Consider the following 25,728-nt stretch of genomic DNA (forward strand, 5'->3'; position numbering starts at 1 on the left):
TTTGTATGACCTTAGAAAACCTCCCACTGACTCCGTAGGCATGATATAAAGGGCTTTTGATTTTATACGGTTCATGCAAAATCAGATTCAAAAGAATCCTTAGTAAATCCTAAAATCAAGTAAAGTGGCCAATCATAGAGAGTGAAAATTGTGTTTAGTTTGATTATTAGACATCACGACCTTCAGCGGAGGCGAGCTTCAGGGCTCCAATATTTCATGATGATTTCTGTAGTTCAAAAATTGAATTTCTCATAGTACTGGTAATCCTCACAATAACCAGGAGGAGGTGTTCTTCAGTGTTCAGAATACAATACACACAGAAAGTTCAATTTTAAAAGAAGGGATACATTTTCGTTCGTAAAATTGTTAGATTGCTGTCTGTTGATGGGGTTTACTTTGTCCTGGGTGCAAGGTGCATTTATACATGATAACAGCAGTTGTTACCTAACGAAGTGCGGTGAACTCCACTTTGTTATTGTCTGGACGGCGATGATATTTACCCATGATGCAACATGTAATGTAAAGCAGTGATCCCGGAAGTTGAGTGTTTCTAAACGTGTGGAAGCGTTTACGAGAGCCGTGGGTATAGAATTACAGTAAGTCCGTTTATCTACTTCTTTGTGTTATATTTTTCGTAATCCAGCTTTTAATAAGATAAGATATGATATATATGGCGTCGACAGCTGTCGAAATACTGTTCCAAGTCGTTTAAATCAAGAATTGTAACTGTGGGTAAAACACATTCAATCTATTCCCATTAAACAACAGGGTTTGTGACATGTGTAACAAAGGTCTAATTGAGGATGAAATGCATTTTCTGCTGGAATGCAACAAATATAATGAGTTGCGTACCAAACTGTTCAATAAAGCTAAGGATATGATCACAGCATTTGAAAATAAACCTGCAGAGAAAAAATTCATGGAATTGTTAAACAATGAAAACGTTATTATACCAGTAGCACAGTTCATAAGCAAAAGCTTCAAAGTCAGGAAGCAGGGTCTTACTTGACATCTTAATGCCTGTCAATTTAGTAATTTTATATTAGTTAGTAATTTAGTGATTTTGTATTATTTAGTAATTTAGTGATTGTATTTGTTATTTAGTATATTGTGTTTTTGTTTTATTTTTATGCATATTTTTCTCCTTGTACTTTGTGACCATTTTCTTTTCCTCCGGTGATTGTGTAAGAGTCAATAAGAATATAAATATTCATATTTAGTATAATACCACACTTACATAATAAATCTGAGAAGAAAAATCAATGGATAGATATTCTACATTTTGACTATAAACCTGAACAAACGTGATCTAAGTTTATGAATTTTGATCACGAAAATCAAAATCATGAGTGATGGGACGCTTTGAAGTTTGAAGTCTCACCCATGGAGCTCCATGTCTCACCCAACCCGCCACGCATGGATCAGGTTGATTCTCAGGTCACTGTAAAACTATATGTACAGTGGAAATGTGTGTGATACACTCAGTCGGACCCCCTTACACACCCACACAGTTGACCCCCACACACACACACACACATAGATAGGTAGAATATTATTTGTATCACAAAAAAAACCTCAAAATATACTCTAAAATACACATAACTAAGGGACAACATGAAAAGTTCAATGTAGGATAAAAAACTTAATTCCTTTAGTTTTTTCTCAAACCCCCCACCCCCACTGAAACTTAATTGATAAATATTGATCATGGCGTCAGACTACATTCACCATTAAATACAAGTTTATAATCGGACAGTAGTATGGCATAGCCATTTTCTTGTCTTGGATGTTTGTTTTTTTTCATTTTCGGTTATTTTTGTTTATGATTGGATAGGAAAAAAGATTTTTTGACTTCATTAAAAAATAAAATTGTTTTTGTAGGATGGAAACTTTTTGAGGTCATTACCCCCCCCCCCCCCAAACTAAAGCAAATAAGTTTTTTATCCGACATTGATCTTTTGACAGTAAATAATCTTATCTTTGCCAGTGAAAAATTAAGCTATTACACCTATTTTTTTCCCAAGTATGGTGCATATTATATTAATAAAGTATTAAAGAATTGATTCCTACTTTCATGAAATGCCCTTATTCATATATAGTATGGAACTAATATGGGGAAATCTGCATTTTTCAGATAACATCAACCAAGGCAACTGCTGGGGCTTTGAGTCTATTGCACTTGGTTTTTCACTGAAGTTCAAATCCTGATGTAATGTATAATTTATATTCGGTGAGGATTCAAAATAGCCACCCCCATATCGTGAAGTATGGTAAATTAGTTGCATTAGTATATTACCACTTGTGCGCAGCTGTTTAATTCTGCTAGTTGGACTGGGTCATTGAGGTCATCTAGGTATGCCTCACCAATATTATTGCATTGAAAATAACCAAAATTTACTCAAAATGCAGGTATAACAACGATTATAGAAAATCCTCTTTTTTTTATAAGAATGTTTATTTTTATGAAACTCTGTGTGAGGCGAGAGTAGTGGTATGTTGAGGCACAGTCCCTCAACACCGTGGTTGAGGTATATCTTGAGTTCTGTATATTCCGAGCATGTTCCAAGTTCTCTCAAACGTTCCATTCTGCCATGTGAAGTTGCTGCAAATACTTCATGCAAGGATTCAAACCAATACAAGTTTGAATACAGTAGGTTCAAAAATCAATAAAAATTAACTAAATTGCAACGTCATCACCTAGAAACTTGTTCATTTTACATATTTTGCACAACATTGTCTAAAATCCAAAAATTTCGTCGCTCTTCAATGTTGGATTTTACAAGCATCGCTGTTGTTTTATTTTATTCATAAAAATGTAGCAAACTAAAAGAAAATTGATACATGATATATATTGTTCTCTGAGTATGTACAAGATTATATAATGATAATTAAACAGTTGTGTCACTATAAAACAATAATTCAAATTTTTGAGAAAAATATAATAACAAGAATTCACAAGCACTGTGAAGCTGTAATGTGTTGATATGGGAAATAATCCTAAACTGATTTGACAGGTAAATACAAAAAATAACTGAATAAACTAATAAAAATGTCATTTATTGTGAATTACTACACGTATTTGGATATAAACATTAAGTGTGGAATCATACTGGTCTTCTTAACAGGTCTTCAATTGATTAAGACACATAGAGACACATAGAGGGCAGTACAATAGAACACAATAATAGTGAATTGCAACCTTTTACTTCTTGTGATTTGACCCCTGACCAAGATATTGAAAATAAGCAAGTAGGTGGTAAGTTTGCAGTGTATGTAGCTGGTTTGACTGTAGTCAAAGAACTTGCTGTTTGGGTACTGAAAATTTAACATTGATTATTGATTCAATTAAATTAATACTCACGCTTTGACTAATTTCATTCAAATATTGTACAAAGGCACCCCTCCATCATGCTTTATCAAAACAGGCAGGTACTCTTAAATTTCATTTCATGTGATTCTTGGATATTGCATAAATTTTGCAGAGAACATGTGTTCCCAATCTTTAATTAAGAAGATGAGTCACAGTCACTTTCACAGAGCTCCTAGGGAGTCACAGTGACCTGCATGGGGTCATAGGAAGTCACAGTCACTTTCAGTGGTGTCCTTGAAAGTCACAATGATATTTTCTAGGGTCTCGATAATCACAATAACTTTCTTGGGGGTCATAGGAATCACAGTGACTTTGACTGGTATCCTAGTCACATAGGAAGTCAAAATGACTTTTACTGGGGTTTTGGGAAGTCACAGTGACTTTATTGGATGCCTAGGGAGTCACAGTGACTTTCACTGGGCTCTAGAGAGTCACAGTTACTTTTACTGGCGTACTAGGTAGTCACAGTGACTTTTTCTTGGGCCTTACAGAGTCTCAGTGACTTTCCCGAACATTTCTTCTCATTGAATGCCCTGAAATTATCAAAATGCTAGAAACTGATAACGACAAAAAGAAAACTGATTACAGTAATTTGTATACTTCCCTCATTTGTAGGTGATGTACTTTGCATGATGGGAATTACCATACAATGTCACAAGCAGTGCCAACAATGAAAAGATCATGGAGACGTCCTGTATGGAGTGCAGTTGTTATTATTATAGTACTGGTTGTTTTAAAATGTATGTATAGTTACGTATATGGTGATAGTCATGGTGCAGTGTTGAGTTTAGTTTAAACAAATAAATGTATTTATACATCGCGTGGGAGCCACCCCAACTCATACTGAACACAGCACAATGTGATGACCATGCAATATCTGATATTATTATATGTCTGTCACCATCTGTCCAATTATGGAATGATTACACGCGTAAGTGTCCTCTAATAATAAAAACAATAGGATTCTAGTTTGGCTGGATAGTTGATGATGCACTTTGCTATGCATTTCAGAATTGCTGCGCATTCATACTGGATGATGCACGTTGCTATGCATTTCAGAATTGCTGTGCATTCATACTGGATGATGCACATTGCTATGCATTTCAGAATTGCTGTGCATTCATACTGGATGATGCACATTGCTATGCATTTCAGAATTGCTGTGCATTCATACTGGATGATTCACATTGCTATGCATTTCAGAATTGCTGCACATTCATACTGGATGATGCACATTGCTATGCATTTCAGAATTGCTGTGCATTCATACTGGATGATGCACATTGCTATGCATTTCAGACTTGCACATTCATACTGGATGATGCACATTGCTATGCATTTCAGACTTGCACATTCATACTGGATGATGCACATTGCTATGCATTTCAGAATTGCTGTGCATTCATACTGGATGATGCACATTGCTATGCATTTCAGAATTGCTGTGCATTCATACTGGATGATGCACATTGCTATGCATTTCAGACTTGCACATTCATACTGGATGATGCACATTGCAATGCATTTCAGAATTGCTGTGCATTCATACTGGATGATGCACATTGCTATGCATTTCAGAATTGCTGTGCATTCATACTAGATGATGCACATTGCTATGCATTTCAGAATTGCTGTGCATTCATACTGGATGATGCACATTGCTATGCATTTCAGAATTGCTATGCATTCATACTGGATGATGCACATTGCTATGCATTTCAGAATTGCTGTGCATTCATACTGGATGATGCACATTGCTATGCATTTCAGAATTGCTGTGCATTCATACTGGATGATTCACATTGCTATGCATTTCAGAATTGCTGCACATTCATACTGGATGATGCACATTGCTATGCATTTCAGAATTGCTGTGCATTCATACTGGATGATGCACATTGCAATGCATTTCAGAATTGCTGTGCATTCATACTGGATGATGCACATTGCTATGCATTTCAGAATTGCTGCGCATTCATACTAGATGATGCACATTGCTATGCATTTCAGAATTGCTGTGCATTCATACTAGATGATGCACATTGCTATGCATTTCAGAATTGCTGTGCATTCATACTGGATGATGCACATTGCTATGCATTTCAGAATTGCTATGCATTCATACTGGATGATGCACATTGCTATGCATTTCAGAATTGCTGTGCATTCATACTGGATGATGCACATTGCTATGCATTTCAGAATTGCTGTGCATTCATACTGGATGATGCACATTGCAATGCATTTCAGAATTGCTGTGCATTCATACTGGATGATGCACATTGCTATGCATTTCAGAATTGCTGTGCATTCATACTGGATGATGCACATTGCTATGCATTTCAGAATTGCTGTGCATTCATACTGGATGATGCACATTGCTATGCATTTCAGAATTGCTGTGCATTCATACTGGATGATGCACATTGCAATGCATTTCAGAATTGCTGTGCATTCATACTGGATGATGCACATTGATATGCATTTCAGAATTGCTGTGCATTCATACTGGATGATGCACATTGCTATGCATTTCAGAATTGCTGTGCATTCAAACTGGATGATGCACATTGCTATGCATTTCAGAATTGCTGTGCATTCATACTGGATGATGCACATTACTATGCATTTCAGAATTGCTGTGCATTCATACTGGATGATGCACATTGCTATGCATTTCAGAATTGCTGTGCATTCATACTGGATGATGCACATTGATATGCATTTCAGAATTGCTGTGCATTCATACTGGATGATGCACATTACTATGCATTTCAGAATTGCTATGCATTCATACTGGATGATGCACATTACTATGCATTTCAGAATTGCTGTGCATTCATACTGGATGATGCACATTACTATGCATTTCAGAATTGCTATGCATTCATACTGGATGATGCACATTGCTATGCATTTCAGAATTGCTGCGCATTCATACTGGATGATGCACATTGCCATGCATTTCAGAATTGCTACACATTCATACTGGATGATGCACATTGCTATGCATTTCAGAATTGGTGTGCATTCATACTGGATGATGCACATTGCTATGCATATCAGAATTGCTGCGTATTCATACTGGATGATGCACATTGCTATGCATTTCAGAATTGCTGTGCATTCATACTGGATGATGCACATTGCTATGCATTTCAGAATTGCTGCGCATTCATACTGGATGATGCACATTGCTATGCATTTCAGAATTGCTGTGTATTCATACTGGATGATGCACATTGCTATGCATTTCAGAATTGCTGTGCATTCATACTGGATGATGCACATTACTATGCATTTCAGAATTGCTGTGCATTCATACTGGATGATGCACATTGCTATGCATTTCAGAATTGCTGTGCATTCATACTGGATGATGCACATTACTATGCATTTCAGAATTGCTGTGCATTCATACTGGATGATGCACATTACTATGCATTTCAGAATTGCTGCAAATTCATACTGGATGATGCACATTGCTATGCATTTCAGAATTGCTGCACATTCATACTGGATGATGCACATTGCTATGCATTTCAGAATTGCTGCACATTCATACTGGATGATGCACATTGCTATGCATTTCAGAATTGCTGTGCATTCATACTGGATGATGCACATTGCTATGCATTTCAGAATTGCTGCACATTCATACTGGATGATGCACATTGCTATGCATTTCAGAATTGCTGCGCATTCATACTGGATGATACACATTACTATGCATTTCAGAATTGCTACACATTCATACTGGATGATGCACATTGCTATGCATTTCAGAATTGCTGTGCATTCATACTGGATGATGCGCATTGCCATGCATTTCAGAATTGCTGCGCATTCATACTGGATGATACACATTACTATGCATTTCAGAATTGCTGCACATTCATACTGGATGATACACATTACTATGCATTTCAGAATTGCTACACATTCATACTGGATGATGCACATTACTATGCATTTCAGAATTGCTGCGCATTCATACTGGATGATGCACATTGTTATGCATATCAGAATTGCTGCGTATTCATACTGGATGATGCGCATTGCCATGCATTTCAGAATTGCTGTGCATTCATACTGGATGATGCACATTGTTATGCATTTCAGAATTGCTGCGTATTCATACTGGATGATGCACATTACTATGCATTTCAGAATTGCTGCGTATTCATACTGGATGATGCGCATTGCCATGCATTTCAGAATTGCTGCGCATTCATACTGGATGATGCACATTACTATGCATTTCAGAATTGCTGCACATTCATACTGGATGATGCACATTGCTATGCATTTCAGAATTGCTGTGCATTCATACTGGATGATGCACATTGCTATGCATTTCAGAATTGCTGCGCATTCATACTGGATGATGCACATTGCTATGCATTTCAGAATTGCTGCGCATTCATACTGGATGATGCACATTGCTATGCATTTCAGAATTGCTGCGTATTCATACTGGATGATGCACATTGCTATGCATTTCAGAATTGCTGCGTATTCATACTGGATGATGCACATTGTTATGCATTTCAGAATTGCTGCGTATTCATACTGGATGATGCACATTGCTATGCATTTCAGAATTGCTGTGCATTCATACTGGATGATGCACATTGCTATGCATTTCAGAATTGCTGCGTATTCATACTGGATGATGCACATTGCTATGCATTTCAGAATTGCTGCGTATTCATACTGGATGATGCACATTGTTATGCATTTCAGAATTGCTGCGCATTCATACTGGATGATGCACATTGCTATGCATTTCAGAATTGCTGCGTATTCATACTGGATGATGCACGTTGCTATGCATTTCAGAATTGCTGTGCATTCATACTGGATGATACACATTGCTATGCATTTCAGAATTGCTGTGCATTCATACTGGATGATACACATTGCTATGCATTTCAGAATTGCTGTGCATTCATACTGGATGATGCACATTGCTATGCATTTCAGAATTGCTGTGCATTCATACTGGATGATGCACATTGCTATGCATTTCAGAATTGCTGTGCATTCATACTGGATGATACACATTGTTATGCATTTCAGAATTGCTGTGCATTCATACTGGATGATGCACATTGTTATGCATTTCAGAATTGCTGTGCATTCATACTGGATGATGCACATTGCTATGCATTTCAGAATTGCTGCACATTCATACTGGATGATGCACATTGCTATGCATTTCAGAATTGCTGTGCATTCATACTAGATGATGCACATTGCTATGCATTTCAGAGTTGCTGTGCATTCATACTGGATGATGCACATTGCTATGCATTTCAGAATTGCTGCACATTCATACTGGATGATGCACATTGCTATGCATTTCAGAATTGCTGCGCATTCATACTGGATGATGCACATTGCTATGCATTTCAGAATTGCTGCGCATTCATACTGGATGATACACATTGCTATGCATTTCAGAATTGCTGTGCATTCATACTGGATGATGCACATTGCTATGCATTTCAGAATTGCTGTGCATTCATACTGGATGATGCACATTGCTATGCATTTCAGAATTGCTGCGCATTCATACTGGATGATGCACATTGCTATGCATTTCAGAATTGCTGCGCATTCGTACTGGATGATGCACATTGCTATGCATTTCAGAATTGCTGTGCATTCATACTTGATGATGCACATTGCTATGCATTTCAGAATTGCTGTGCATTCATACTGGATGATACACATTGCTATGCATTTCAGAATTGCTGCGCATTCGTACTGGATGATGCACATTGCTATGCATTTCAGAATTGCTGTGCATTCATACTGGATGATGCACATTGCTATGCATATCAGAATTGCTGTGCATTCATACTTGATGATGCACATTGCTATGCATTTCAGAATTGCTGCACATTCATACTGGATGATGCACATTGCTATGCATTTCAGAATTGCTGTGCATTCATACTGGATGATGCACATTGATATGCATTTCAGAATTGCTGTGCATTCATACTGGATGATGCACATTGCTATGCATTTCAGAATTGCTGTGCATTCATACTAGATGATACACATTGCTATGCATTTCAGAATTGCTGTGCATTCATACTGGATGATGCACATTGATATGCATTTCAGAATTGCTGTGTATTCATACTGGATGATACACATTGCTATGCATTTCAGAATTGCTGTGCATTCATACTGGATGATGCACATTGCTATGCATTTCAGAATTGCTGTGCATTCATACTGGATGATACACATTGCTATGCATTTCAGAATTGCTGTGCATTCATACTGGATGATGCACATTGATATGCATTTCAGAATTGCTGTGCATTCATACTGGATGATACACATTGCTATGCATTTCAGAATTGCTGTGCATTCATACTGGATGATGCACATTGCTATGCATTTCAGAATTGCTGTGCATTCATACTGGATGATACACATTGATATGCATTTCAGAATTGCTGTGTATTCATACTAGATGATACACATTGCTATGCATTTCAGAATTGCTGTGCATTCATACTGGATGATGCACATTGCTATGCATTTCAGAATTGCTGTGCATTCATACTGGATGATGCACATTGCTATGCATTTCAGAATTGCTGTGCATTCATACTTGATGATGCACATTGCTATGCATTTCAGAATTGCTGTGCATTCATACTTGATGATGCACATTGATATGCATTTCAGAATTGCTGTGCATTCGTACTGGATGATGCACATTGCTATGCATTTCAGAATTGCTGTGCATTCATACTAGATGATACACATTGCTATGCATTTCAGAATTGCTGTGCATTCATACTGGATGATACACATTGCTATGCATTTCAGAATTGCTGTGCATTCATACTGGATGATGCACATTGCTATGCATTTCAGAATTGCTGCGCATTCGTACTGGATGATGCACATTGCTATGCATTTCAGAATTGCTGCACATTCATACTGGATGATACACATTGCTATGCATTTCAGAATTGCTGTGCATTCATACTGGATGATGCACATTGCTATGCATTTCAGAATTGCTGTGCATTCATACTGGATGATGCACATTGCAATGCATTTCAGAATTGCTGTGCATTCATACTGGATGATGCACATTGCTATGCATTTCAGAATTGCTGTGCATTCATACTGGATGATACACATTGCTATGCATTTCAGAATTGCTGTGCATTCATACTGGATGATGCACATTGCTATGCATTTCAGAATTGCTGTGCATTCATACTGGATGATACACATTGCTATGCATTTCAGAATTGCTGTGCATTCGTACTGGATGATGCACATTGCTATGCATTTCAGAATTGCTGTGCATTCATACTGGATGATGCACATTGCTATGCATTTCAGAATTGCTGCGCATTCGTACTGGATGATGCACATTGCTATGCATTTCAGAATTGCTGCACATTCATACTGGATGATGCACATTGCTATGCATTTCAGAATTGCTGCACATTCATACTGGATGATGCACGTTGCTATGCATTTCAGAATTGCAGCGCATTCATACTGGATGATGCACATTGCTATGCATTTCAGAATTGCAGCGCATTCATACTGGATGATGCACATTGCTATGCATTTCAGAATTGCTATGCATTCAGAATTGCTGCGCATTCATACTGGATGATGCACGTCGCTATGCATTTCAGAATTTCTGCGCATTCATACTGGATGATACACATTGATATGCATTTCAGAATTGCTGTGTATTCATACTAGATGATACACATTGCTATGCATTTCAGAATTGCTGTGCATTCATACTGGATGATGCACATTGCTATGCATTTCAGAATTGCTGTGCATTCATACTGGATGATGCACATTGCTATGCATTTCAGAATTGCTGTGCATTCATACTGGATGATTCACATTGCTATGCATTTCAGAATTGCTGCACATTCATACTGGATGATGCACATTGCTATGCATTTCAGAATTGCTGTGCATTCATACTGGATGATGCACATTGCTATGCATTTCAGACTTGCACATTCATACTGGATGATGCACATTGCTATGCATTTCAGACTTGCACATTCATACTGGATGATGCACATTGCTATGCATTTCAGAATTGCTGTGCATTCATACTGGATGATGCACATTGCTATGCATTTCAGAATTGCTGTGCATTCATACTGGATGATTCACATTGCTATGCATTTCAGAATTGCTGCACATTCATACTGGATGATGCACATTGCTATGCATTTCAGAATTGCTGTGCATTCATACTGGATGATGCACATTGCTATGCATTTCAGACTTGCACATTCATACTGGATGATGCACATTGCTATGCATTTCAGACTTGCACATTCATACTGGATGATGCACATTGCTATGCATTTCAGAATTGCTGTGCATTCATACTGGATGATGCACATTGCTATGCATTTCAGAATTGCTGTGCATTCATACTGGATGATGCACATTGCTATGCATTTCAGACTTGCACATTCATACTGGATGATGCACATTGCAATGCATTTCAGAATTGCTGTGCATTCATACTGGATGATGCACATTGCTATGCATTTCAGAATTGCTGTGCATTCATACTAGATGATGCACATTGCTATGCATTTCAGAATTGCTGTGCATTCATACTGGATGATGCACATTGCTATGCATTTCAGAATTGCTATGCATTCATACTGGATGATGCACATTGCTATGCATTTCAGAATTGCTGTGCATTCATACTGGATGATGCACATTGCTATGCATTTCAGAATTGCTGTGCATTCATACTGGATGATTCACATTGCTATGCATTTCAGAATTGCTGCACATTCATACTGGATGATGCACATTGCTATGCATTTCAGAATTGCTGTGCATTCATACTGGATGATGCACATTGCAATGCATTTCAGAATTGCTGTGCATTCATACTGGATGATGCACATTGCTATGCATTTCAGAATTGCTGCGCATTCATACTAGATGATGCACATTGCTATGCATTTCAGAATTGCTGTGCATTCATACTAGATGATGCACATTGCTATGCATTTCAGAATTGCTGTGCATTCATACTGGATGATGCACATTGCTATGCATTTCAGAATTGCTATGCATTCATACTGGATGATGCACATTGCTATGCATTTCAGAATTGCTGTGCATTCATACTGGATGATGCACATTGCTATGCATTTCAGAATTGCTGTGCATTCATACTGGATGATGCACATTGCAATGCATTTCAGAATTGCTGTGCATTCATACTGGATGATGCACATTGCTATGCATTTCAGAATTGCTGTGCATTCATACTGGATGATGCACATTGCTATGCATTTCAGAATTGCTGTGCATTCATACTGGATGATGCACATTGCTATGCATTTCAGAATTGCTGTGCATTCATACTGGATGATGCACATTGCAATGCATTTCAGAATTGCTGTGCATTCATACTGGATGATGCACATTGATATGCATTTCAGAATTGCTGTGCATTCATACTGGATGATGCACATTGCTATGCATTTCAGAATTGCTGTGCATTCAAACTGGATGATGCACATTGCTATGCATTTCAGAATTGCTGTGCATTCATACTGGATGATGCACATTACTATGCATTTCAGAATTGCTGTGCATTCATACTGGATGATGCACATTGCTATGCATTTCAGAATTGCTGTGCATTCATACTGGATGATGCACATTGATATGCATTTCAGAATTGCTGTGCATTCATACTGGATGATGCACATTACTATGCATTTCAGAATTGCTATGCATTCATACTGGATGATGCACATTACTATGCATTTCAGAATTGCTGTGCATTCATACTGGATGATGCACATTACTATGCATTTCAGAATTGCTATGCATTCATACTGGATGATGCACATTGCTATGCATTTCAGAATTGCTGCGCATTCATACTGGATGATGCACATTGCCATGCATTTCAGAATTGCTACACATTCATACTGGATGATGCACATTGCTATGCATTTCAGAATTGGTGTGCATTCATACTGGATGATGCACATTGCTATGCATATCAGAATTGCTGCGTATTCATACTGGATGATGCACATTGCTATGCATTTCAGAATTGCTGTGCATTCATACTGGATGATGCACATTGCTATGCATTTCAGAATTGCTGCGCATTCATACTGGATGATGCACATTGCTATGCATTTCAGAATTGCTGTGTATTCATACTGGATGATGCACATTGCTATGCATTTCAGAATTGCTGTGCATTCATACTGGATGATGCACATTACTATGCATTTCAGAATTGCTGTGCATTCATACTGGATGATGCACATTGCTATGCATTTCAGAATTGCTGTGCATTCATACTGGATGATGCACATTACTATGCATTTCAGAATTGCTGTGCATTCATACTGGATGATGCACATTACTATGCATTTCAGAATTGCTGCAAATTCATACTGGATGATGCACATTGCTATGCATTTCAGAATTGCTGCACATTCATACTGGATGATGCACATTGCTATGCATTTCAGAATTGCTGCACATTCATACTGGATGATGCACATTGCTATGCATTTCAGAATTGCTGTGCATTCATACTGGATGATGCACATTGCTATGCATTTCAGAATTGCTGCACATTCATACTGGATGATGCACATTGCTATGCATTTCAGAATTGCTGCGCATTCATACTGGATGATACACATTACTATGCATTTCAGAATTGCTACACATTCATACTGGATGATGCACATTGCTATGCATTTCAGAATTGCTGCACATTCATACTGGATGATGCACATTGCTATGCATTTCAGAATTGCTGTGCATTCATACTAGATGATGCACATTGCTATGCATTTCAGAGTTGCTGTGCATTCATACTGGATGATGCACATTGCTATGCATTTCAGAATTGCTGCACATTCATACTGGATGATGCACATTGCTATGCATTTCAGAATTGCTGCACATTCATACTGGATGATGCACATTGCTATGCATTTCAGAATTGCTGCGCATTCATACTGGATGATACACATTGCTATGCATTTCAGAATTGCTGTGCATTCATACTGGATGATGCACATTGCTATGCATTTCAGAATTGCTGTGCATTCATACTGGATGATGCACATTGCTATGCATTTCAGAATTGCTGCGCATTCATACTGGATGATGCACATTGCTATGCATTTCAGAATTGCTGCGCATTCGTACTGGATGATGCACATTGCTATGCATTTCAGAATTGCTGTGCATTCATACTTGATGATGCACATTGCTATGCATTTCAGAATTGCTGTGCATTCATACTGGATGATACACATTGCTATGCATTTCAGAATTGCTGCGCATTCGTACTGGATGATGCACATTGCTATGCATTTCAGAATTGCTGTGCATTCATACTGGATGATGCACATTGCTATGCATATCAGAATTGCTGTGCATTCATACTTGATGATGCACATTGCTATGCATTTCAGAATTGCTGCACATTCATACTGGATGATGCACATTGCTATGCATTTCAGAATTGCTGTGCATTCATACTGGATGATGCACATTGATATGCATTTCAGAATTGCTGTGCATTCATACTGGATGATGCACATTGCTATGCATTTCAGAATTGCTGTGCATTCATACTAGATGATACACATTGCTATGCATTTCAGAATTGCTGTGCATTCATACTGGATGATGCACATTGATATGCATTTCAGAATTGCTGTGTATTCATACTGGATGATACACATTGCTATGCATTTCAGAATTGCTGTGCATTCATACTGGATGATGCACATTGCTATGCATTTCAGAATTGCTGTGCATTCATACTGGATGATACACATTGCTATGCATTTCAGAATTGCTGTGCATTCATACTGGATGATGCACATTGATATGCATTTCAGAATTGCTGTGCATTCATACTGGATGATACACATTGCTATGCATTTCAGAATTGCTGTGCATTCATACTGGATGATGCACATTGCTATGCATTTCAGAATTGCTGTGCATTCATACTGGATGATACACATTGATATGCATTTCAGAATTGCTGTGTATTCATACTAGATGATACACATTGCTATGCATTTCAGAATTGCTGTGCATTCATACTGGATGATGCACATTGCTATGCATTTCAGAATTGCTGTGCATTCATACTGGATGATGCACATTGCTATGCATTTCAGAATTGCTGTGCATTCATACTTGATGATGCACATTGATATGCATTTCAGAATTGCTGTGCATTCGTACTGGATGATGCACATTGCTATGCATTTCAGAATTGCTGTGCATTCATACTAGATGATACACATTGCTATGCATTTCAGAATTGCTGTGCATTCATACTGGATGATACACATTGCTATGCATTTCAGAATTGCTGTGCATTCATACTGGATGATGCACATTGCTATGCATTTCAGAATTGCTGCGCATTCGTACTGGATGATGCACATTGCTATGCATTTCAGAATTGCTGCACATTCATACTGGATGATACACATTGCTATGCATTTCAGAATTGCTGTGCATTCATACTGGATGATGCACATTGCTATGCATTTCAGAATTGCTGTGCATTCATACTGGATGATGCACATTGCAATGCATTTCAGAATTGCTGTGCATTCATACTGGATGATGCACATTGCTATGCATTTCAGAATTGCTGTGCATTCATACTGGATGATACACATTGCTATGCATTTCAGAATTGCTGTGCATTCATACTGGATGATGCACATTGCTATGCATTTCAGAATTGCTGTGCATTCATACTGGATGATACACATTGCTATGCATTTCAGAATTGCTGTGCATTCGTACTGGATGATGCACATTGCTATGCATTTCAGAATTGCTGTGTATTCATACTGGATGATGCACATTGCTATGCATTTCAGAATTGCTGTGCATTCATACTGGATGATGCACATTACTATGCATTTCAGAATTGCTGTGCATTCATACTGGATGATGCACATTGCTATGCATTTCAGAATTGCTGCACATTCATACTGGATGATGCACGTTGCTATGCATTTCAGAATTGCAGCGCATTCATACTGGATGATGCACATTGCTATGCATTTCAGAATTGCAGCGCATTCATACTGGATGATGCACATTGCTATGCATTTCAGAATTGCTATGCATTCAGAATTGCTGCGCATTCATACTGGATGATGCACGTCGCTATGCATTTCAGAATTTCTGCGCATTCATACTGGATGATACACATTGATATGCATTTCAGAATTGCTGTGTATTCATACTAGATGATACACATTGCTATGCATTTCAGAATTGCTGTGCATTCATACTGGATGATGCACATTGCTATGCATTTCAGAATTGCTGTGCATTCATACTGGATGATGCACATTGCTATGCATTTCAGAATTGCTGTGCATTCATACTTGATGATGCACATTGATATGCATTTCAGAATTGCTGTGCATTCGTACTGGATGATGCACATTGCTATGCATTTCAGAATTGCTGTGCATTCATACTAGATGATACACATTGCTATGCATTTCAGAATTGCTGTGCATTCATACTGGATGATACACATTGCTATGCATTTCAGAATTGCTGTGCATTCATACTGGATGATGCACATTGCTATGCATTTCAGAATTGCTGCGCATTCGTACTGGATGATGCACATTGCTATGCATTTCAGAATTGCTGCACATTCATACTGGATGATACACATTGCTATGCATTTCAGAATTGCTGTGCATTCATACTGGATGATGCACATTGCTATGCATTTCAGAATTGCTGTGCATTCATACTGGATGATGCACATTGCAATGCATTTCAGAATTGCTGTGCATTCATACTGGATGATGCACATTGCTATGCATTTCAGAATTGCTGTGCATTCATACTGGATGATACACATTGCTATGCATTTCAGAATTGCTGTGCATTCATACTGGATGATGCACATTGCTATGCATTTCAGAATTGCTGTGCATTCATACTGGATGATACACATTGCTATGCATTTCAGAATTGCTGTGCATTCGTACTGGATGATGCACATTGCTATGCATTTCAGAATTGCTGTGCATTCATACTGGATGATGCACATTGCTATGCATTTCAGAATTGCTGCGCATTCGTACTGGATGATGCACATTGCTATGCATTTCAGAATTGCTGCACATTCATACTGGATGATGCACATTGCTATGCATTTCAGAATTGCTGCACATTCATACTGGATGATGCACGTTGCTATGCATTTCAGAATTGCAGCGCATTCATACTGGATGATGCACATTGCTATGCATTTCAGAATTGCAGCGCATTCATACTGGATGATGCACATTGCTATGCATTTCAGAATTGCTATGCATTCAGAATTGCTGCGCATTCATACTGGATGATGCACGTCGCTATGCATTTCAGAATTTCTGCGCATTCATACTGGATGATGCACATTGCTATGCATTTCAGAATTGCTGCGCATTCATACTGGTTGATGCACATTGCCACAAATTGATACACTTATACCAACATATTTTGAAAAAACTTTCAAATAACATTACATTACTTTCACCACATGTTTATTTTATTTATTTTTTTCACCATAATGTCTAAATAATTTTATCACGACAGCGATATTTCGGAAGGATTCAACATCAGGAAAATACCAGGAAATCTCTGAAAATAAGGCTGAAATATTGTATAGCAACGATGGCAAGCAGATCGCATATGCAGGTATGTTATTATTTGAGCAAGCGGCACTTGCAGATATGGTAATCCTTATATGAATTGAACCACAAGCCAGTTATTATTTTTAGACATGGCTGATTTGTTTGGAGAAATATCAAAATGTCTTTTCGAGTAGACAAATTATTAGAGTGTGTTTACTCAGCTGTAACATGAATGCTACCAATTAAAGATATTAATGAAGATAATTTCACGCTGAAGAAGTTTGAAAAATGGAAGCAAATAACAGAAGGCTTACATGCAATAAGAATTAGCAGTATCTGAATGTACTACGGTAGTATTTATTTCCTGGTTGTTGAATTTCTCGAAGGAAATCAAACCCTTGTAGTATTGTTAACTGCTTTAATTTTGGAAGAAATTTTTTTATCAGTGGACATTCAAACACTTAAACGCAACAATTTTTCCCACCAAATTGTAGTGTAATTTTTTTCGGTATTTTTCTATAATTGTTTGTAAATTGTAAATCAAATTTGAAATTGTATCGTAATTTTTCCATTAGCTACATGCATTGATTAAATGTTTTGAAAACCAATTGGAAATAAGTTATTTTTTGAATAGTGACAATAGATGATTCTGTCGTTAAAAGCTTTGCAAAATTGACATCGCAAACATTTTCGAACATTTCTAGTATTGAAAATTCAGTGGTTTATGGTAATCCATGAAGGTGATGGGTGTCACATTTGTATTCTTCGTGATCAATGAAAATACATCTTTTCCCGCTCTCAACATTGAAATATGACTTCAGTGATAACTAGCTGATATGTATGGTAAGGTGTATTTTATCTCAACAGGAAATCAAATCAGTAATCGTGAGATTTATGAAAGAGTTGAGAAATACTGCAATCCCGTAGCATCAATTGGAAGTGGCACTGAAGGTGAGTTGATGATGTCATATGTCCTTGTATTGCATTATGGGATTGGTGATATCACTTCACTTTAAATTGCATTGTGGGAGAGATATCATATCCCATTAAATTGCATTGTGGGAGAGATATATCATATCCCACTAATTTGCATTGTGGGAGAAACATCATATCCCATTAAATTGCCTTGTGGGAGAGATATCATATCCCATTAAATTGCATTGTGGGAGAGATATCATATCCCATTAAATTGCATTGTGGGAGAGATATCATATCCCATTAAATTGCATTGTGGGAGAGATATCATATCCCATTAAATTGCATTGTGGGAGAGATATCATATCCCACTAATTTGCATTGTGGGAGAAATATCATATCCCATTAAATTGCATTGTGGGCGAGATATATCATATCCCATTAAATTGCCTTGTGGGAGAGATATCATATCCCATTAAATTGCATTGTGGGAGAGATATCATATCCCATTAAATTGCATTGTGGGAGAGATATCATATCCCATTAAATTGCATTGTGGGAGAGATATCATATCCCATTAAATTGCATTGTGGGAGAGATATCATATCCCACTAATTTGCATTGTGGGAGAAATATCATATCCCACTAAATTGCATTGTGGGAGAGATATCATATCCCATTAAATTGCATTGTGGGATTGGTGATTTCATGTCCCTTTGAATTGCATTGTGGGAGAGATATCACATCCCCTTGAATTGCATTGTGGGAGAGATATCATATTCCATTAAATTACATTCTGGGATTGGTGATTTCATGTCCCTTTGAATTGCATTGTGGGAGTGATATCACATCCCCTTGAATTGCATTGTGGGAGAGATATCATATCCAATTAAATTACATTGTGGGATTTATTTGAGAGGAATCACCATAAACACTCCACCATTCACTGTGTTTTATAATAGCTTTTTTGTGGCTGATAGATTTACACAGTTAAAGTTCGAAGGTTTTGTTTCAACCACAGACGAGTGAATTTAAACCAGATGATTATTCGTACACCATCACATATTTCTATTTTTACAGTAGTTTCATTACAGTTCATTTGTATTTTATGCAAATTACCTCATTTTATTAATTACATGTGTAAACCATTTGGTACATTTCCTACAGGTGAGGGCAGTGCTCGTCACAGACTCATCAATGTGGCTGTAGTTATTCGTCACGGCGATCGTACCCCAATAGGTTACTTTTTAGACAAACATACCAAGTGGGGATGTGAATTTGATCAGAAAGTGATGACCGAGTACCCGATAGCAGCGAAGTACGTCAAATATATGAGATCGCATAAAGACCAGTTTTATAAATTTCTGGGTGTCAAACAATTTACACCAATACCTGATGCCCGAAACTGTGCTGAGTCAACTTTGACCCCACTTGGGGCATTGCAACATCTTCTTCTTGGCAACCATTTGCAAGAGAGGTATTTTAAAAACACAAATCTTTTCCCGGCGCATAAATGGTCAGGGGACGAACTATTAGTAGAAAGTACGCCATATGCCCGAACGGTTCAAAGTTCAGTGGCATTTCTGTACGGTTTTCTGCCAGACTTTGATTTCACAAGATTTCAAATGAAACTATCCACTACACAATGGCTGAATTTTTGTGATAAAAATTGCAAGTGTGATGCAATGAAAATGTACATGGTTGAAAATGATGAAGATTTGCAAAAACTGCGCATGAAAAACATTAACTTAACATCAGTTCTTAGTGAAATGGCAGATATTCTTGAAATTCAACCTGACAAGTTTATTTACCCTACAAAAGTACAAGATTCGCTAACAGGCCTAATCTGTCACAAGAAGAAGTTACCATGTGGAGCCAAAAATTGCGTTAATATACCTCATCATTTTGGGACCATCATCAATCACACATATATGGTTGCCGAGGTAACAAACAAAGGATTTAACACAGCTCGTCAGAAATATGTTGGATTGCATATGCAGCCGCTGCTAGAAAAAATACTTAAAGTTATGGAGACACAAATAATCAACAAAAAATCGGTGAAATTCTCGTTATTTTCAGCACATGATGTTACTATTTCACCGATGGTTGACGTTTTGGATCTTCCAGAGCATGTGTGGCCCCCGTACGCTTCCCGACTAATTTTTGAACTATGGGAAAATACAAAAACAGCAGAACACTTTATAAGTATTATCTATAATGGTAAAAATTTAACACAACATGCACGTTTCTGTCGGTCTGTCACTAAAGATGGACTTTGTCCGCTGCAGAATTTTGCCGACTTTGTAAAATTCGGTAATCTGATGAGATACAATAACAGTACATCATATCAACAAGCATGTGCTAAAATATTGAAATGAGACATTATGGTACATCATATCAACAAGCATGTGCTAAATTAGTGAAATGAGACATTATGGTACATCGTATCAACAGGCATGTGCTAAATTAGTGAAATGAGACATTATGGTACATCGTATCAACAGACATGTGCTAAAATAGTGAAATGAGACATTATGGTACATCATATCAACAGACATGTGCTAAAATATTGAAATGAGACATTATGGTACATCATATCAACAAGCATGTGCTAAATTAGTGAAATGAGACATTATGGTACATGTATCAACAGCTAGCACTAAAATATTGAAATGAGACATTATGGTACATTGTATCCTAAAGCATGCACTAAATTAGTGAAATGAGACATCATGGTACATGTATCAACAGCTAGCACTAAAATATTGAAATGAGACATTATGGTACATTGTATCCTAAAGCATGCACTAAATTAGTGAAATGAGACATCATGGTACATTGTATCCAAAAGCATGCACTAAATTAGTGAAATGAGACATCATGGTACATTGTATTAACAAGCATGTGCTAAAATATTGAAACCAGACATTATGGTACATTGTATCAACAAGCATGTGGTAAAATATTGAAATGAGACATTATGGTACATTGTATCAACAAGCATGTGCTAAATTAGTGAAATGAGACATCATGGTACATTGTATCAACAAGCATGTGCTAAAATATTGAAATGAGACATTATGGTACATTGTATCAACAAGCATGTGGTAAAATATTGAAATGAGACATTATGGTACATCGTATCAACAAGCATGCACTAAATTAGTGAAATGAGACATCATGGTACATTGTATCAACAAGCTTGTGCTAAAATATTGAAATGAGACATTATGGTACATCATATCAACAAGCATGTACTAAAATAGTGAAATGAGACATTATGGTACATCGTATCAACAGACATGTGCTAAAATAGTGAAATGAGACATTATGGTACATTATATCAACAGACATGTGCTAAAATATTGAAATGAGACATTATGGTACATCATATCAACAAGCATGTGCTAAATTAGTGAAATGAGACATTATAGTACATCGTATCAACAGGCATGTGCTAAATTAGTGAAATGAGACATTATGGTACAAACTCACAACAAATTAAAAGGTGGTGGTCATCGTGTAGCGAGTGTTCAAATTTCATGTAAACAATGTATTTTACACATTGTGTATGTCGCTAGGAGTCCCATATCGAACAGGACGTGGTGCGACAAACATTGCCTTTAAGCTATGTGTAAATAGCTAACATTCCATGCAAGACCCCTGAACGATTTTCACTGTTTCGCCAAAATTTGTCCTTTGTGAAATTCAAAGCAGTTAATTCCTTGTGTGTCATTGACACATTGTTTGTTTAATTGATATAAACATTGAATCGATCTAGTTCCAAAGGTCGTTTAGGTCTAGATCGATACAGCGATTCGAGTGGATTGATCCAGAGCATAATCACATATATATATATATTGATATATTTCTCTGAGAATCAATATATTTGGAAGCAAAATGTTAAAGTTATCGATCAATTTGAATCTGAATTATAGAACTTGATGCATAGACCAGTGAATAATATGTAGGTTTTGCAAAAAAAAACAAAAATTTTTTTTTATCTGATTAGATCATCTTGCAAATTGTTTTATACCATGATAAGAAAACATGCCACATGGCGTGTATTTTTTTTAAGTACTTGTATCATTGTTGTGTTGTTTTGACTATTGCCTCTGGGCTTTTACGTTACTAAAACTTAAACAAAAAATCTAACGTAAAATCTGTATTAAAAGCTGCAACCCTAATAGAAGTCGCACCCATTCTTTTGGAATAATTGAGAATAAAAAATTCATGATTTCTCATATGTGTAGGTGCTCTAATAGAAGCTGCATCCCCTCTTTTGCATTGTACCATTTTAATAGATGCCACGGTTTCTAATACAGATTTTACAGTACTATCTAAAATATAATATACTAAAATGAAATAAAATGTATGAAAAATAATAATTAAACTAGAAAAAAAAAGAGAAATACAAAAAAGAATAAAAAAAATATTCTAAGATCTTATTTTAACACATTGCCTAATGAAACCAAAATGAATAAGAATAAATGGCGCATACAGGCGGTGTGTTGAAGATGTTTAATATACTTTCACAAAAACATTTCTTTTAACACTTTGAGGTTACTCTATTATAATCTATTAGCAATAATAAAAAACAGGGTTGTTTTGGGGAAAATCACTTGCTCATATTGTGCAGTTATCACAGGATGTACAAGAAAAATGTAAAATATGACCCTTCAAACATTTTTTTGAAAATCTGGATAATGATGAGCTTGGTAGGAAAAATTTGGAACGAATGAAAATCATTGCCTTTTTTATATTAAAATATTATTCATGTTTTAATAGTTTTGGTACATTAATACATATGATATAACTTGTTCCACACTTGCACTTGGAATAGATCCTGACATAGAAACTCCCTCAATCTCCCTCGGATATATTCAAAATAAAGGTTGTATCATTTTCTGAAAACAAATTTCTATTACATTGTACAGAGAATCTTGGAATTATACTTGATACATTAGATGAAAAAATAAATCCCATACAACTAAAGTAGTTCTGAGATATCCAAATTGATATGCAAATTGAGGTTACATATGTACAAGCAATGTTTTAACTTGTAGGTACCCCATCACATAAGTTTGTTCCCCGGGTTTGATCAAAACAATAGAGGGCGCCCTTGGAATTATACTTGATACATTGGATGAAAAAATAAATCCCATACAACTAAATTATTTCTGAGATATCCAAATTGATATGCAAATTGAGGTTACATATGTACAAGCAATGTTTTAACTTGTAGGTACCCCATCACATAAGTTTGTTCCCCGGGTTTGATCAAAACAATAGAGGGCGCCCTTGGAATTATACTTGATGCATTGGATGAAAAAATAAATCCCATACAACTAAAGTATTTCTGAGATATTAAAATTGATATGCAAATTGAGGTTACATATGTACAAGCAATGTTTTAACTTGTAGGTACCCCATCACATAAGTTTGTTCCCCGGGTTTGATCAAAACAATAGAGGGCGCCCTTGGAATTATACTTGATACATTGGATGAAAAAATAAATCCCATACAACTAAATTATTTCTGAGATATCCAAATTGATATGCAAATCGAGGTTACATATGTACAAGCAACGTTTTAACTTGTAGGTACCTCATCACACAAGTTTGTTTCCCGGGTTTGATCAAAACAATAGAGGGCGCCCTTGGAATTATACTTGATACATTGGATGAAAAAATAAATCCCATACAACTAAAGTATTTCTGAGATATTCAAATTGATATGCAAATTGAGGTTACATATGTACAAGCAATGTAGGCACCCCATCACATAAGTTTGTTCACGGGTTTGATCAAAACAATAGAGGGCGCCCTTGGAATTATACTTGATACATTGGATGAAAAAATAAATCCCATACAACTAAAGTATTTTTGAGATATTAAAATTGATATGCAAATTGAGCTTACATATGTACAAGCAATGTTTTAACTTGTAGGTACTCCATCACATAAGTTTGTTCCCCGGGTTTGAAATCGAGGTTACATATGTACAAGCCTGTATTCAAACTCGTGGAGACTGTAGATCGCAAAGCTGAAATTCAGACACTCTTAATCTGATTGCATTGCTGTACAGATGAGTTACTGTATTGTGTGTATTAATAGCGCATATATTTATGTTGTCTCTTTGACCCTTGTGTGAAGAATGTACCATATTTTCACTATTAGAAGTGTTCATTTTTTTTTTTTAATATTCTGTAAACAAGTTTTCTTCAATGAACAACGATTCTTGATTTCTTAAAAAATTTCAAATTGACAGATGATGTCACCATTGTCATGTGATTGAAAAAAACTTACACTGGCCTCGAATCAGCGCCCTTTATGACTGTTTTGTTATTGCACGGAATCAGCATATTTTAATAATTGTTTTCCAAAATATATATTTTTATCACAAATAATTTTCGACACTCTTGCTAGTTTCAGTAAAATTGACAAAGTACAGACTTAATTCTTTTATTATCGTACTTCCCCGAGTATAAGCCCCTCCCCGAGTATAAGCCCACCCCTCTGTTTTTAGACATTTAACAAGTTGAGGGCATCCCCGAGTATAGACCCAGGGTGTTTTTACCGGGCGTTGACAACATTTATTAAAATATGCATGCAAAAAGTGTATTTTATTGCATAATAATCGTGATTGGTATGGTAGTTTGGTTCCTGCTTTTACAAGAAAACTCGCATTAATTTCAGAGTGCATGGCCGGCGAATG

At 36.7% G+C, this 25,728-nt stretch overlaps 1 protein-coding gene across 1 annotated transcript; it reads left to right on the forward strand.

Moving 5' to 3' along the window:
* The first annotated feature begins 485 nt into the window (after nucleotides 1-485).
* Nucleotides 486-24,006, forward strand: LOC102809175 (2-phosphoxylose phosphatase 1-like). Its single transcript, XM_085490636.1, has 5 exons — nucleotides 486-596; nucleotides 3,986-4,110; nucleotides 18,059-18,160; nucleotides 18,964-19,047; nucleotides 20,179-24,006. The coding sequence occupies exons 2-5, from the start codon at nucleotides 4,020-4,022 to the stop codon at nucleotides 21,387-21,389; spliced, it is 1,488 nt and encodes a 495-aa protein (XP_085346762.1). The 5' UTR covers nucleotides 486-596; nucleotides 3,986-4,019; the 3' UTR covers nucleotides 21,390-24,006.
* The last annotated feature ends 1,722 nt before the right edge of the window (nucleotides 24,007-25,728 follow it).

Source organism: Saccoglossus kowalevskii, chromosome 15 (genome assembly GCF_978046115.1).
Source record: "Saccoglossus kowalevskii chromosome 15, keSacKowa6.1, whole genome shotgun sequence".
Taxonomy (NCBI): Eukaryota; Metazoa; Hemichordata; class Enteropneusta; family Harrimaniidae; genus Saccoglossus; species Saccoglossus kowalevskii.

What these genes read in the sequence shown, in the direction of transcription:
- LOC102809175 (XM_085490636.1), top strand. Translation starts at nt 4,020, where the DNA reads ATGTCACAAGCAGTGCCAACAATGAAAAGATCATGGAGACGTCCTGTA. An exon ending in AGTACTGGTTGTTTTAAAAT is followed by an intron (nt 4,111 to 18,058) that starts GTATGTATAGTT and finishes TTATCACGACAG; the next exon opens with CGATATTTCGGAAGGATTCA. An exon ending in CAAGCAGATCGCATATGCAG is followed by an intron (nt 18,161 to 18,963) that starts GTATGTTATTAT and finishes TTATCTCAACAG; the next exon opens with GAAATCAAATCAGTAATCGT.